General features: G+C 49.0%; 1 protein-coding gene across 3 annotated transcripts in view; it reads left to right on the top strand.

The window, feature by feature from the left end:
- AVIL (advillin) overlaps positions 1-17,165 on the top strand; it is an 80,296-nt gene that overhangs the window by 22,784 nt on the left and 40,347 nt on the right. For all 3 annotated transcript variants that reach the window (XM_029594935.1, XM_029594937.1, XM_029594936.1), the window contains 2 exons: positions 6,199-6,315; positions 14,162-14,236. In XM_029594935.1, coding sequence (XP_029450795.1) covers positions 6,250-6,315; positions 14,162-14,236 — 141 coding nt within the window. In that variant the 5' untranslated portion in view covers positions 6,199-6,249. The remainder of the gene's footprint in view (positions 1-6,198; positions 6,316-14,161; positions 14,237-17,165) is intronic.

The raw sequence follows: 17,165 nt of genomic DNA, 5'->3' as shown, positions 1-17,165 counted from the left end.
CAACTGTCTCCAAGGGACTAGGATTTTTAAGAAATTAGATCTCCGAGGAGCTTATAACTTGATTCAAATTAAACCTGGTGATGAATGGAAGACTGCGTTCAACACTCGGGGTGGCCATTACTAAAATTTGGTAATGACCTTCAGGCTATGTAACGCTCTGGCTGTCTTCCAAAAAATGATGAACGAGATTTTCTGGGATCTTCTCTATGTTTGTGTTGCCATATATCTTGATGACATCCTCATTATCAACAAGGATTTCAACTCCCACCGCCATGATGTACAGCAGCTGCAAGAAAACAATCTATACATGAAACTTGAGAAGTGCCTATTTGAAAAGGAGAGGGTCCCCTTCCTGGGGTATATTATATCCAGAAAAGACTTCCCTCTTGGATCCAGAGAAGGTTAAGAGCATCCATGACTGGCCCCAGCTAGTAGGACTGTGAACTGTACAAATGTTCCTGGGCTTCGCCAACTATTACTGCCACATCATTGTGAATTCCTCAAAGATTGTAGCCCCTCTCATGGCCCTCCCCCATAAGGGAGCTAATGTAAAGGTTTGGCCTCCCAAAGCCATAGCAACCTTTCAGGAACTAAAGGATGCTTTCCAGATCCTGCATGCCCATTCATCTTGGAAGTGAACGTCTCCACCGTGGGTGTAGGGGCTGTATTAAGCCAGTATTCACCTAAGGGGGTTCACCTAAGGGGGTTCTCCATCCTTGTTCATTCTTCTGAAAAATATTCTCATTGGTTGAGTGCAACTACAGCATTGGGGACAGAGAGCTCCTTGCAATCAAGCTAGCAGTGGCAACATTGCTTAGAGGGTGCTCAACACCGTATTGCTATCTACATGGATCATAAGAATCTGGAACACCTCCTTCATGCCCAATGACTGAATGCATGACAGGCTCCCTGGTCCTTGTTTTTTTACGTGCTTTGATTTTGAGCTGAGGTATCGTCCGGTTCTCAAAAATTATCTGGGCAGACGCCCTCTCATGCTCCTTTCAGACTAAGGACATCTCAGAACCTCCCAGGCACATAATCAATCCAGCCAGGATCCTCCTAGATGTCTCCATGACTGTGTTACAACTGTTGCCAGCCCCCAGGGAACCCTGGACCCACTTGTCCATTTGTCGAACCTCTCAGATGACACCACTGCTATTTGGATGGTCATTGACCGCTTCTCTAAGATGGCTCCTTTTGTCCCACTTCCGGATCTCCCTTCTGCCCTGGAGCTAGCATGCTTTTTCACCCTCCATGTCTTCCATTTACACAGACTACCCAAGCACATTGTATCTGACCGGGGAGTACAATTCATGGCGAAATACTGGTGTTCACTGTGTAAAATGTTTGATATCAACTTGGACTTTACAACTGCATACCATCCACAGGGAAATGGCTAGTCTGAGCATACAAACCGAACCATCAAGACCTTCCTCCGGGCCTGCACCAATGAATGCCAGGATAATTGGGCTTCCCTTTTGTCTTGGGCAGAATCCTCTCACAACTCGCATGTCTGTAATGCCACTGGATCATTGCCATTCCAAGTAGTCTTTGGAGAACAACCCTTGCATCCTTTGCCTCTCCCCATGACAGTGCCGTAACCAATGGCTCAGCTATCTGTCCAGGAGCTCCAAAAAACTCTGGACCCATACCAATGACATGTTCCAAAAGGTAGCTGAAAAGGCCAAAAGGACCACCGATGCACACAGGAGGCCCGCACTTCACTTTAAATCGGGCGCCACATATGTCTCATAATGCCATCCATGTGCCGTGCCTCATGGTACATCGGACCTTTTCCCATCCTTTGCCAAATAGGACCCATGACTTACCAGTTGAGACTATCACATACCTTGAGTATACACAACGTTTTCCATAGTACTCTCCTGGCTGTCCAGAGCACCACCTAAACGCAAGAAGTGAGCAGTGAGGGGACAGCATGATTTATGAGATAAAAGAAATTCTGGATTCCTGACAAAGAGGCAAGAGGTGAGAATACTTCATCTCCTGGAAGGGGTTTGTCCCCAAGGAAAATACATGGGAACCTGCTTCCAATATTCTGGGCACCAGCCTGCTAAAAGAATTTCACGCCTTGCACCCCAAGAAACCTAAACCCTTAGGGAGGGGGTTTAAGAGGGGGGTACTATTGCGTTCGGTGGTCCGTGGGGCAGGCCCATAGGCTGTCGCCCTTACCTTCATCCCTGAGCCCAGCGCATCTCCCTCAGATGCGTTGCATGGCAAGTTGCCACATTCTTCCGGCCTCTGCTGCTCCTGCTTACGCCGAAACAGGCCCCGCTCTAGATGTGTGTCAGGCCGCCACATTCTGCCTGCCTCAAACGCTGCAGCCTCCTCAAGCCCTCCTAAGCTGCGCATGCACCCGCTTCTTAAGGGGCTCGTGGCAGGAAATGATCAGTGGTGCCCATTGATGACATCACTACCTTGGGCCTATAAAAAGTCCACCTCAGCACTTGCTTCTTGCCTCGGCAATAGATTGACTACCCTGGTAGAGCGAATTGCCCCAGCGTATTCCTGGTTTTTGTTTCTTTGTTCCTGGTCTTCGTTCCTGAGTTCTTCATTTTCATCCTGAGGTCAGCCTTCAGTTCTTCGTCTTTGTCCTGTGATCAGTCTTCAGTGTCTTCTCCTGCCCGCCTGGCTGTTCCTTGCCTGCATGCCCGCCTGTCCATCTGTCTTCCCTCAGACGGCTCTCTGGTTCTGACTTCGGCTTGACACTTGACTACAATTGAACTCCGCCTGCCACTGACCACTGCCTGACTCGTGACCGTGCCTGAATGCTGCCTGCCCTGACCCCTGCTCGCCTCTGACCACGCTTGTACTCAGCCTGCCCTGGACCTTGGCCTTTGACTCATCTGCTTCCATGGATCTCCATCTCAGCAACCGTGGCCCGCGCCTAAGTTCTGCCAGCCCCAGCACCCAAAGGCTCAACCTAAGGGGAACGAGGGCTGGTATAGGAGAATCTCCAGTTGGGCCTCTGTCACAGCCAGCTCTGTCACAGCCAGCTCCACCAGCTGACAGTGGGGACCTGCAGGGCTCCTCACTGCAGTTTGTGCCAACTCCACCTTGGCCTAAGGGTTCACACCCGCAACATGCAGAGCACGGGAGCCTCAGTAAGCATGATGCCAAAGGAAGAGAGGAAAAGCCTGAAGCCACCACTAGTAAAGATGAATGCTGTTGTAGTGTGGAGGAGCTGGGGGAGAAGGAGATTTCTTGGTAGGGTTCAGGCTGGGGAGAGAGAGGGGCATGCTAGGTAGGGGATGGGGGTTGAGATGGGGATGCTGCAGAGTAGGTGAGCAGGAGAATCTGCTCAATATTGTTTTATGGTCCTGGCTTCTGTCCCCCAAAATAAACTCCGAAATTTACCCAGAAAATGTAGTCATTTTTTTTCAACTGATTTTCTCTTGTTTTTGATCTTGTCATAATAAACCCTGAGAAATTCCCTGGAAAAATAAAGAACAATAAAGAGAGAGCAACCCTGCAAGTGTGTCAGAGCATTCTGGGAATTCCTTCTCTGCACCACAATCCCCCCAGCCTCTAAAAAAGGAAGTGGATTAAAGTGGAAATTGGTAAAAAACAGGATGGACTGAACTATCTGATTTGTTTTTTTTATGACCTGGAATCTGGGTGTCATCGAGTTTCTCCATAACTGGGAAATTATTGCTCATTTGCCCAAAGTGCCAGACAGCAACTCTCATCCTGATGTATTTTGGTCTGTAGTTCTCCTTCCCCATAGAAATGGAGGACCATGGGTACCAGAGTCTGTTGGGATGTGAGTTATAAAGCTAGGACTAGGCCATAACCACTCATGGAAATGAAGTTGTGCAAGTGCCAGACTGCATTGGGATGGGAGGTTAGTGAACCAAGAATGTTCTAGTACTCCAGGAAAGGGATAGAATGTTGGATAGAACCCATAAAAATGAATGAGAGGCCAGCCCGGTAGCTCAGTGCACGGCTATGCAGCAGATCCCTGCTTTGATCCCCGGATTGGGTCTTCTACTCCCCGGCTTGGGTAGGAGGCCATTTACCAGGGCTCCCTTGGGAGCCCTGGTAAATGGCCTCCTACCCAAGACCATTATTGTGGAGACTGAACTAATCAAACTATGGAATGTATTGCCAAAGAGTGCAGTGAAAGCGTAGCAGGGTTTGTATTAGCAATGTAGATTTGGAAAGAATGACTGGATCTATTCTTTGGGATCTTGCTGGGTACTTGTGACCCAAAGTGGCCACTGTCAAAAAAGGATGCTGGGCTTGATGGACCTTTGGTCTGACCCAGCACAGCACTTTTTATAAGGTATGTTGGGGGGGGGGGGGGGGGGGGGGGGGATGAAGGAATATATAGAAAACTCCCTCAGACTAGCTTAAAAGACCAGGCACAGCTGTCTTACCTGGTCCTTCTTAAAATCCAGACCTACAGGGAATCCTGGGTGAAGGAAGGAGCCCCTCACCAGAGTTTAAGAACTCAGGGCCTGGAAGGGTTAAGAGAGGCCCTGGGGATCAGTTGAGACTTACCCTTAAATTATGGTGAGCTGCACTGTTTGCTTAATTTTGGTTTTCTCACTGAAAATAAACTGCACTTAAAGAACAGCCAGATCTGCCTCTTTATTTCCCTTGGCTGTTTTCTCAAGTCACAGCCATGTTACCATGGTGGCAGAAGTGGGATCTCTTCTTAAGTGGGAAGCACAGGCTACAGCCCACAGCTGCAGCAGCAGAAAGAAAAAACCCCTCTTTTCCTGGGACCTCCCAGTTCCACCCAGCAAGCAAGCTAGCCCACCTGTCTAGTCTGGGGTCAAGCAGTGAATAAGGGCTAGACAAGCCAGCAGGATTTTTTGTTTTCTTCCCCTCTCCTTTCTTCAGAGAGATACCTAGTTTGAAGGCAGCTCAATAAGCAGGGAAGATGGAACAAGTGATCCAAGTCTTTGCCACAGGGCAGCAGCAATTACAGAAGACCTTACAAATGCAAATTGATCAGCAGCATTGCAAGAGCAGGTAGTGCAGCAGCATATGGTGTTAACTCAGATAGCACAAGCTGTGTAAACCTCCATAACTAGTCCACCTCACATGACATTGACACTACTTAAGATGACTCTAGGAGAAGGCCCCAATGGTTTCCTGAAAAACTTTGAATGTACAGCACAACTGGCAGGCTGGCCAGAAAACAGTTATTCACTAAATTAATTTATTTAAATTAGGGCCCGCGGCAAAAAGAGGTCCTAGAGACACTAGCGCGTCCCTAGCGCCTGTTTTCGGACAGGAGCGGCGGCTGTCAGCGGGTTTGACAGCCGACATTCAATTTTGCCAGCGTCGGTTCTCAAACCCGCTGACAGCCACAGGCTCAGAAACCAGATGCCAGCAAAATTGAGGTCCGGTTTTCAACCCGCGAGCCGCGGGCCAATTTCAACATTTTTTTTTTAACTTTTTGTAACTTTCGGGACCCCTGACTTAATATCGCCATGATATTAAGTCGGAGGGTGCACAGAAAAGCAGTTTTTACTGCTTTTCTGTGCACTTTCCCGGTGCCCGGAGAAATTAGCGCCTACCTTTTGGGTAGGCGCTAATTTCTTAAAGTAAAATGTGCAGCTTGGCTGCACATTTTACTTACTGAATCGCACGGGAATACCTAATAGGGCCATCAACATGCATTTGCATGTTGCGGGCGCTATTAGGTTTGGGGGGGTTGGACGCGCGTTTTGGACGTGCTATTACCCCTTACTGAATAAGAGGTAAAGCTAGTGTGTCAAAAATGCGCGTCCAAATGCCGGCTAACAGTGCGCTCCATCGGAGCCTACCCCTGTCCTTAGGACCCACTCTGTCATTGCATGAAAATCTATTTTGTACCTATTCATCATGGATATCCTGAAAACCTGGCTGGCTGGGCGGGTCCTGATGACCGGCTTGAGAACCAATGGATCTAGAGAGAACAATGATGTCGAATTCTAGTCTTTGAGGGCCACAAAAGGAACCGCTTTTCTGGATATCCAGAATTTGTTAAACTAACCAGAGTCTAGAAACCTGCCATCTCCAAATAAAAGTCATTAATACTCAGTGATGATATCCTGAAAACCGGACCCATCAGTGGTTCTCCTGGCTGGAATTTTGACATTCCTGGTCTAGAACTCTTTGAAAGGTTCCCGAGGTTCCACAAAAGCTGGAAGGTCTCCTGAGCTTCTCCTTTCCTGTTCTCTCTAGTGTCTTCTTGGGATTCTCTGCTGAGGCTGGCCGAGTGTAGCAGGAGCAGTCATGTCCCTAAGTAGTGCGTTCAAGGCTGTCAACAATACGCCTGGAGTCATCATATGGAGGATTGAGGTAAGAACAAAACCTTAGTTTTCTTAATTTTGCAAGGACTTAGCAATCTTCTGCCATCCAGACGTTTGCTGTGAAATATGTGGGGGAACCCCAATTTTGTGTCCTGTTCTAGTTTAGCAAGTAGAAGATATTTTGGGTGGGAGAGCCCCTGGAGGTTTCATTGTACAAAACGTTATGTACATACAACAGCAGGGCTTACCTATTCATAAACACCAAGGTTTTTTTTTTAGAAAAAAATGAGTGAAAAAAACAGCTGATTCATACAAATACTAGAGTCAGCGATGTTTCAAGAAGTAGTGTATAAAAAGTAATCATTATTAAGCCATTAAAACACACACAAAAATAAAATGTATCATTTATTCAAAAACAAGATGTAGGATTTCTAAAACCCAAAACTTGCTTCAATATTAGTAGAAGTCAGAAAACGTTAGCTAAGATATTGTAAAGGTATATGTCAAAACAAGCCCCAACAGAGCTATAGCTTATAATTGTTTTTGAATAAACAAATTTTTGAATAAATAATACATTTTCTTTTTTAGTATTGTTAATGGCTTAGTAATGATTACTTTTTTAATAAACTACTTCTTGAAACACCACTGATTGGATGAACCAGCTTTTTTTTTCCCTAAAATATTTATCTTATGTATAGGCAAACCCTGTTGTATGTATTATTTATTTGAGTTGCCTTAATGTATTGAATTTTTTTTTTTTGCATCAAAGCTTTATTTAAAATGTATAAATGTTTGAACCTTCAGTACTGTTGAGTAACCATTGGATGGCATTTGGTGTGATGTGGCTCAATGGGAGGGGGGTCTCTGGGATATTTTAATGCCTCTGATGTTAAGGTTGTCCCCTTAAGAGAATGGGAAAGCAGGATTGGTGAGAAAGTATCCTAGGAAGGTATAAATGAAAGGTCATGTTGGTGGGAGTTGCCCTTTCTAAGTTGGAGGAGAGAGGGGGACCTCCAGGTTATAGGGAGCCTGGAGTGGCTGAGGAGGCCCAGAGGCCCCTCCAGTATGACAGGCAGAGGCGGTCATAGGGGCTGGAGTTTCACGGAGGCCCCCATTAGTAAGGCATGTAAACTCTACGTTCCACAATGGGAGTCTGGTGTTTAAAAGGAAGAGGAGTCTGAAGAGTGTGCTTCACCTGTCCCTGGTGATGGACAAGCTTGTGCATGGGAAAAAAAGGGGTACCTGAAGGACGGGGAACTTCTGGGTACTGATGTAAGCCTGCTAAATATTGTTTGGAGAAAGTTAATGGAGTAGTGGAAGGCAGGGGTATGGAAACTTCTAATGTCTGGTTCAATGTGGACTGGGAGGATGGTGCTCTGACCGTAGGGAGCCCAATAGTGTTAGTATAGTGCATGCTGTTATTCTGACAGTGTGATTTATTCTGCACTGAATGTTTTAGAATGTACAGAGTTGCTGGCTGGAAGATCCAGAAAACAAAGTCAGGGGTTTTGGTTAAGCCTGTGAGTGGCATGACCGTGTTTTGAGCCGTTGTTTATGGAGAAATAGGGGGACCAGGTTCATGGAGGGAAGAATAGGTGAAGCCCTCCCTGACTGGCTAGAAATTTAAAAAAAAAAAAAAAAGGTAATCTGCGCCCCCTGCTTCTAACAGGGTCCACTTCTCCATCTGCATGATCCCCAAATTGTCAAACCCTCCAAATAAATCAAAGAGCCTGGCCTTCATTATGATGGGTCAGCGCTTCTCAGCATTTCATGTGCCCGGTAATTGGGACTATAATTCATTTTCTGAAGCCAGGAAATATCTTGCATTTCTGATCTTCCAGGAGTCAAAATAGCATTACAGGAAGTCCTCACACTTAACTCACAATGAAGTCAAAATGACTTGCGTCGAAACCGAATTTCCTATAGGAAACAATGTTATACAACACCAAGGCCGTGACCCCACCTTCACTTAAAAATAACAGAATTTATTACTGAAAATAAGTTAAAGGCATACAATTTTAAGACCTAACTTGTGATGGTGAGATAGGCACAGGCGGCCACAGGGTCTGGCATTTCACAGAGGCCAGCTTGAGGAAATTTCACAGGAGTAAGACACTAAAATGCTGGAAATGTGAGAGGAGAGAGAACCAAAGGCTTTCACACGTACTGGCATTTCAATTTTTACATTCACTTTCTAAGGAGAAAAAGAAAGGGTGTTGTGAATGAGCTGGAATCGCGAGAGATTTAAAGGGAGAGAGGCACTGCTGCGTTCCACCCCGAGAGCTGGCTTTTTAAACGACCCGGGCCCAGCGGCAGGGTCCAGGTTGGAACGCGCTGACGTCAGGAGCAGCATCACCTGGAACCGTGCCCTGCTTCAGATGAATCAGAGGTCCGGAGCTGGGTCCAAATTCCTGATGGATGCAAATGGGGAACATTGCAACTCAGGCCATGTAACCGTGAGGATGTTCCATATGCAGTTGCCAGTTTTAGCTGGAAGGAGCTTTTATAGCCCATTGGGTGCACTGTCAACATTGTGGGCTGCGTGGCTAGTAGGAACTGGTCAGTCCTCCTTTATAGCCACAGACGGGTCTTATAGTAACCACATTTTCAGATGCCAGCTCTCCTTTGGATGAAGAAATATCTTCTCAAGTTTGTACTGGAGCTGGCCTCCAACCTACCTAGTGTGATCCCCCTCCGCCCCTCAGTTTTGAATTTTCTGTTGGGTCAGTGGCCACATGCTCCCTGAGAATGTTATTGCTCATAATAGCAACTAGAACCAAGTCTTCTCTGAGTCGTCTGTTTTCTAATCTAGGCTAAATGGGTCCGGTTTGTCTAGTCATGTCTTACTGTTGCGCGTCTGCATTTGTAGTCTCATTCTGGTACTCTTCCTTTGCTCACTGCCAGAGCGAGCAGTATTCCAGATGTGGACAGACTAGTGCCTTGTTACTGAGGATTCAATCATCTCTTGCTTCCCTCAGATACATCCTAGGACCTTCTTGTCTGCCTTTCTGGGCAGCCTCCAAGCATCATCATCGTCATCTTCAACAGCTTTGAGAATTCATCATTCAGAGTGTCAGGGCCGGTTTTCGGTAGGGGGAGGGCGACTGCCCAGGACCCCAGCAACCCAAGGGGACCCCCTTGGCAAAGATGAATTGATGTGATTGAGAGGGCCCTAGCCGAGCCCATGCCTTAGTTTCTGCTTGGGCCCTTGTTTGTCGTAATGTTGGCCCTGCAGAATGTGCTCTTTCTTATTCTCATTTGCCATCTTTCAGGCCGATGCAATATAGTGCGCTCGGCTGAGCGCGCGACTTTACACGCGCTCGGACGCTCTTTTTGGGCGCGCGTCCAAAAAACCCCCTTATGCAATAAGGGGCAGATTTTAAATACTTGCGCGAGCGCGTACAAAAGTACGCTGGATTTTTTGGACGCGCGCCCAAAAAGAGCGTCCGAGCGCGTGTAAAGCCGCGCGCTCAGCTGAGCGCACTATATTGCATCGGCCTGAAAGATGGCAAATGAGAATCAGCTCGGTGCAGCTGAGAAAGAGCACATTCTGCAGGGCCAACATTACGACAAGGGCCCAAGCAGAAACTAAGGAGTGGGCTCGGCTACGGCCCTCTCAATCACATCAATTCATCTTTGCCAAGGGGGTCCCCTTGGGTTGCTGGGGTCCTGGGCAGTCGCCCTCCCCCTACCGAAAACTGGCCCTGACACTCTGCTGGAAGCAGGCGTAACTTTGCGCGCGTCAGCAGGCAGCCCCGCTCCGTCCTCCGGTCCTGGGGGCTGGTCCGGAGGCCTCGACCACGCCCCCGGGCCGGCACCATGCCCCCGGGCCCGCCCTGGACACGCCCCCTCCCGTCCCTTTTCGAAAGTCCCGGGACTTACGCGCGTCCCGGGGCTTTAAGCGCGCCGGCGGCCTATGCAAAATAGGCCGCCGGCGCGTGCGGGCCTTTGAAAATCCGCCCCTAAGGGGATTGGCGCGTCCAAAACGCCAATAGCGCTCATCAGATGTAAATTCATGTCCATGAGGCTATTAGCTATTACCCTCCATACAAAAAAACAACAAAATGTGCGCCCGACATGCACAGCTTTACTCTCAAAAATTAACATCTGCCCTGGAGCAGGCATTAAGTCTTGAGGAGCCCCATAAGTTAACAGAAAAGCAGAAATTGTGCTAGGGATGCACAAAAGAAAATTAGGTCTTACCTTGGTTAATTTTCGTTCCTGTAGTACCACGGATCAGTCCAGAGTCCTTCTTCTGTCTCCATCTGCTAGAGGGGGGGCAAAACCCAGGAGTCTGGACTGATCCGGGTACGTACAGGGAACTTCTCCTAGCACTTCCTTTTTACCGCAGCAGCCCGTTTAAATATTAAATCAGACGCCCGGGAGAGGCGGATTGATGCGCACTTAAGAGAGTGGGTGCTCAGTCATGAGCGCCTGTTTAACGTGCGCTGATATTACACCGGCCTGAATGATCAATAGGTCTGTATCACCTGCAGGCGCTGACACCCTGTTTGTATCCTGCTTTAAGTCATTGGTGTGCAGGTCAAATGTTGACCCCCTGAGGTTACTCCGCTTATTGCATCCTTCGACCAGAAATCCAAAGCCATTTACAATGACCCTTTGGTTTCTCCAATGGAGCCCAGTCAGCCACCCGGCTAATGGACTCTCACATTTCCATTTTCTTTAGTGATCGGCTGCCTCCCGTGAGACCCTGTATCAAAAGTTTTGCTGAAGCCTAGCAGACGCTCATTGATTACATTAGTCTGGCATGATCTTCCTTCCCTGAGGCCAAGCTGACTGTTCTCATTTAGTCCAAATTGCTCACTAAGAGCTGTTATCTCACTCACTGCTGATTGTTTCCAGACCTGGCTGAATTCGCTGCTGAGGCATAGTGGGCTGTCTCTGTGGTTTCCACTGGACATTAGGGCAGGTTTTCTGTAATTGTGTCATGTTTGCTGACTTCCAGTCTCTTATTCCCTTTCTTCCCCTTAGTAATTAGCTGGAGGGCGTAGTGAGAGGGTTTCTGTCGGCTTTCTCGGCCACCTTAGTCGGAGCCCCTCTGCTCCTTACGGTGCAGCTGGGTTCAGTCCCTGTAGAATTTTGCTCACGGTCTCTTCTGAAATGTTGCCTTCCTTCGCCATATTATCCCACCAGCCAGACTCTTTCAGTAACTCATCGCCCATCCCCTCTTTTCTGGAGGCAGGGCAGCTTCTAGGTTTGTCAATGAGCTCCAGGTCTCCAGGTGCAGGCAGAAGGTCCTTGCATCTCTAGACTGGGGAGTTCACCGAATCTAAGAAGGATTGGACAATACCTACAGATGCTTTGGGGGTAAAACCAGGACTGGCTCAGCCTACCCCTCCTGACAAGGGAGCCTGTTAGTGGCCCCAGACAGAGAGAGAGAGAAAAATCAAAACCCCACCCTAGTTTGTAGTTAGTTAGATGGGTTCCTGATAGGCTTGTTGCTTCTCCTGAATTACAGCAGCACAGATCTGGAGAGAAAGGAAAGGGCTAGTTGATGTCATAATGTGCCCGGTAAGAGCCTGATGTCAGTTCATAACACTGTCTGATGACCGTGAGGTGGCAGAGTTACTGCAGACGGCTGGAAACGGCAGAAATCTCATAAAGCTCAATTTACTTGGGGAGAGAGAGAGCGACATTAAAACTGTTTTACAGTATTGGAAGAGATTTTGTTGATAGCGGGACCGGAGTTATTAAAAAAAATAAATAAATCCCTGTAATGATAAGGCATTGTGTAAAGAGGAGAGCTGCAGGCAGCCTCTTCTCTTGTGCCACTCTCAGCTCAGCATGGCTCCCGATGCTGCTTAAAATCTATTTTTTTTTTGCACCCTTCAGTTACTGCAGAGAGGAAATGGCTTATGAAGCTCTGCCTGTGTTGTGTTGTTGGGGTTTTTTTTTTGGGGGGGGGGTTTAGCTTATGCAGTTCATAGCCCTGTAATTAGAAATCTCTTTGGCATAAACATGCATGAATTGCCTTATAAAAATGATATTTTGTTGAATAAGTAGAAATCCAGCACATTCACTTTCTTTTCCGATTAATCTGAGAATTTGAGGACGTTCAAGTTTAAAACCATTTGGACCCTACCTGCTGGTCCCCGTGTGAGGGAGAGTGCCCAAGACACAATGCCAATTTTGGCAATTGGTAATTCCTCCAGAGATCCAGGGGGGGAGGCAGGGGCTGGCGTCCAGAGGGACGCTACCTCTGCCTCCTGACTCCAGGCCAGAAGGAACAGGCCAGGAAGTTCCAGCTCAAGAAGACCTCTGGCCACAACATCTCCCATGAGCATTTCGAAGTGGGACTGTCCCTAACGACCTGTCGGCGGCTCCCAAAATATAGTTTCAGAGACACCCCCCCCCCCCCGATCTGGTTTCCAGCACATCCGCGCTGAAGAGTCAGGGTACTGCGTGCGCGCGCCTTTGCTTACAGGCACCCAAGCTGATCTTCACATTTTTTCCATTACTTAAAAAAAAAAACCCCCCAAAAAACAACACCCCCCCCCCCTCCTCCTCCCGCCAGACCTGGCTAGGGGGAGTCTGAAGGAATGGGGGTGGGAAGCACCGACCCGGGCACAGGGGTTCGCGCCCTTAAACCCACCCTGGCGCGTTGGAAAAAGTCCTTCCCATGGCTGGCAAGACCGACAACCGTAGCTGGAAGCAGACAGCTTTGTTGCTGTTTATCTCATGAAGGTTTCTATAGAGAAGGGCCTTGCTAGGGGGGGGGAGGGGAGGAGGGTAAGCGAGGTCCCCTGCTCCCCACCCCCCTTCCCTGGGTACTCGGCCACCTGCTGTTCATCAGGCATCAACAGTGAATAAACAATCCTGGGGCAGAGGGAGGCGGAGGAGCAGCCGCCGCGGGGCCTGCCGGGCTTCCCTGCTGACGGCTCCTTTCCGACAGCATCCCGGCTTGTGCTTTCCAGCTTAATGCCGCGGCCTATCAGCGCCTTGCTGGCAGCAGGGCCTGGGGGGGAAAGCTGCGATGATGATATTAGGAATGAGGACACCGAGTGGGGGGCCCAGGGTCCCACGGAGCCAACGGCAGAGCCGGGCGTTAGGATCTGCGCCCCCCTCGGGCTTTCTCCTGACCCCGAGCACGTCCACGGCCCCTGGCATCTGCCTCCTCGGGGAGGACCCACGTGCAGGTTTCCCTTTCCAGAAAAGGATGCAGGGGGGGGGGGGGCCGCGGAGTCAAACAAACCCGCGCACGTGGCGCCTGTGCGCCAAAAAAAAAAACAAAAAACGTGCCCGCCTGCTCGGTGAGAGCATCCTCCCTTAGTCCCAGAAAACGAAACTGAGCGTGCCAACCTCCTAGTGGCTGGGGATTAGCACTCGAGAATGGGCAAGGATCAAAGCGGGTGCAGCTGTGTCAACACAGTTCCAGAAAATATACCTTAAAAAGGGGGGAAGTGCAAGAACCGAAGGAAAGCCCCGGAGGGAAGAGGGCTGCCAGGCCACGTAAAGACAAAGCTTCTGCGGGTGCCTCCCACGTCCGAGGGCCGCGGCTTTGCTTCCTGTATCGCACTTGCTACACGTCTAACCCGGCAAAAATTGAGGAGGAGGTGACAGGAAACGCAGGGAAGAAAAGTCAGGCACATTGCGATCGCGCCACAGCTGCCCCGGGGGCGCATCCACACCTGCACTGCAACAATTGCTTACCTTCAGTATCAAAATCCTGGGCATGATGGGCTCTGTGTCCCTGTGCCCACCCCCTGAGCCATCCTGTCCTAGAGGTAAAAAGCTCTGTACCCCTCTGTCCGTCTCCTGAGCCGTGCAGTCCTAGGCCCTGGTAGCCCTGAACCCATGGCCGGCCATCCAATCCTAGGGGTGAAGACGCGACAGTTTCTTTGTAATGTTTTTTGTTTTTTGTTTCTCTCCTTTAGAAAATGGACATGGTGCAGGTGCCTCAGAAAGCATATGGGAACTTCTATGAAGGCGACTGCTACGTGCTGCTGTCTGTAAGCAAAGCATTTTTTGTATGGCAATTTTTTTTATTAGCTCTATTTTTAATCCAGTTCCTGTTTTATCAGTATCTGTCTGCAGTTCATTCTGTGTTTGACATTCCATGTGTTCTAGTTCAGCCTGGAGCTTTCTAGCTTGATCCTGGTGCATAGTGCTGAGACAGGCAGGCAGAAAACGTGTGTGTGTGTGTGAACGCAGAAATACAGATTATATGTCTTTGTGTCTTTTATCAACAGTTAATGGATACTACACACAGGACTCTCCAATCCTGGTCTTGCCCTGTTGCAGGCACGGAATTATTGTTCTGTTCTCCCTAAGAAAATAAGAATTATAAACGCATGCCTGCAACAGGGCAAAACCACAACAGGTTCGGCCTGTTCAGTCAACCTGGCATGAGGTAGCAACCCTGCTGCAGCCCCGTACCCAGCTCCCTGACCTGGAGGAACATGTGGACGATAAGGCAAAAGTAGAAATGCTGAACAAATATGTCCGTTCAGTGTTCACGAAACGGATTGGAGGAGGGCCGCTGAGTGCTGGCAGGAATACATCTGGGAGTGGCATAGACGCTGCACCAAGGATGGAACAGAATTAAGGAAACTTGAAGTGGGCAGAGCCATGGGGCTGGATGGGACACATCCTATGGTGTTCAGTGGAGCTCAGAGAGGTTCTGACGAGTCCACCGGAGAATCAGTTCAGTAGATCCTTAGAGACAGGAGTTGTTCCGTGGGATAGGAGAGGGGGTGAATGTTGTCCCTCTTCATATGAATGGTGAGGTGGTGGGAAATTACAGGCTGGTTTAGCCTCCCCTTGGTGGAGGGTAAATTAATAGAGAATCTGCTAAACAACAGGATGGTGAAATATCTTGAATCAAGCAGGATGCAGGGTCTGAGACAGTACGGGTTTACCAAAGGGAGATCTAATGGATTTCTTTGATTGGGTGACCAGAGAATTGGATCAGTGGCATGCCCTGGATGGTGGGGGTGCTTGGATTTTTTTTTTTTGCAAAACCTATGATACTGTCCCCCACAAGAGGCTCATAGATAGACTGAGCAGACTGAGGCTGGCTCCTAAGATGGCAGGCTGGGTGAGAAACTGGTTGAATGAGTGACAACAGAGGGTAGTTGGTTAATGGCATTCCCTCTGGGGAAAGAAGGGCGCGTAGTGGAGTGCCTCAGAGACCTGTTCTCTTCAGTATTTTTTGAGAGTGAGATTGAGAGGGGTAGGAAGGAAAGGTTTGCTTTTTTTTTTTTTTGCAGACGGCACTAAGATCTGCAACAGAGTGGACCTCCCCCTGAGGAGCCAGAGAGAGTGAAAAGTAATCTTAAGAAAGTTCAAGGAATGGTCAAGTGCTTGGTGAGAGCTCATCTGGAATATTGTGACCCGTTCTGGAGGCCATAGAGAGGGGGCAGGCAACACAGAGGCAACCAGAGCGGGGCAGGGTCTGCACCAAAAGCCCTGTGAGATGAGACTCGAGGGCCTAAATGCGCCTACCCTGGAGCAGTGTTCCCCAAACAGTGTGCCAGGGCCTTTAGACCTGATCGGCTGTTTCCACAGAAGAGTCACCACGGCCTGGGCTTTGTCCTCAGCACCTCACGGCAACAGGAGTCGCCTTAAACATGTAGGAGCTCCTTTCTGAGAAAGGTGTGTGTGCTTTCTCTTCCTCGCTGCAGCCCGAGCCCTGGAGCGTGGCGATTAACGAACGGCAGCATGCAGGGCAGGGAGAACCAGGCCCCGCTTCGTGCAGCCACAAAATTGGCGGGAAGGAAAAGAAAAAACCCCCCCCATGACAGTCCACCTAGCAGTGCTCACAAGGGTCCTTTAATGCTGGAAACCAAGGCAAAAACAAACAAATACTTCCTGACTTACGGCTGTAGGTTGGGGGGAAAACTCCCCGACATAGGAAAAAGGCACAGTTTCCCTGACCCGCTAGCAGAGAGAGAGAGAGACCCAGACCAGCTAACAGTCCTTCTGGTACTGCTTTAGTCCAACACTCACTGCAAGTAATCAGGAGAAGTGCTAGCCATGGCACTTGCTTGAGGCTATTCCTTAAGCCCAGTTGGGGAACTGGAGTGAGTTTACTCACAGTCACTGGGCCTGGTTATCCCTGCCCTGCATGCTGCTCATTAATTACCACACTCCAGGCCTAGCCCCGCCCCGTACCCCCAAGCTAGCATAGCTCTCCTGGCAGGGCTCCCAGCCCACCCACCCCCCACGCAAGGGCCCAGGGTTCAAAACCCTGTGGTTCCTTACAGCAATGTACACAGCACCTTCTCATTGTGGCAGCCTTCCAGCCTGAATGAAATGGGGGGGGGGGGGGGGAATGTTTACAGAGCATTGGGAGTAGCAGCTGTGGCAACCACATCCGGCAGTCAGTGTGAGTGGCTGGCCACAGCCCGCTGCTTTCCCCCCTTCTCCTGAATTTGCATGTAGAGGGAACAGGTTCATACCTGTCTCTGCCTTTGTTTTAAAATTTGGTAGGGTTTTCCTAGCTCTTCTTTTGTCCATGTCCGTCCTGCCTGCTTCATGGAGGCTGGTGTCCCCCCACAACAATTTTATGAGTGCAGGTGTGCCTCAGTGTTGAAAAAGTTGGGAAACCCTGAGCCTAGGGGAGAGGAGATACAGAGAGAACATGGCAGAGACATTTTAAACACCAGAAGGGTAGTACTATTCCCACTCTTTATCATTTCTATAGTGCTACTAGATATCAATAATGCACAGGAAGTACATTTTTTGCATAGGAAAGAATGCTGCAGAATAAGGGGTCATGGTACAAGGTTCCATCCAAAGGAGTAGATTCAAGAACAACATTAGAAAATATTTCTTCAGGGAAAGGGTGGCGGATGCATGGATAAGCAGAGAAGGACCATAATTGCAAAGAAGTGAGAAGAAAGATAGAAATCAATGGGTCTATGGCATAGCACCAGG

Source organism: Rhinatrema bivittatum, chromosome 3, assembly GCF_901001135.1.
Source record: "Rhinatrema bivittatum chromosome 3, aRhiBiv1.1, whole genome shotgun sequence".
Classification (NCBI taxonomy): Eukaryota; Metazoa; Chordata; class Amphibia; order Gymnophiona; family Rhinatrematidae; genus Rhinatrema; species Rhinatrema bivittatum.
This window is presented reverse-complemented; position numbering and strand designations above follow the sequence as displayed.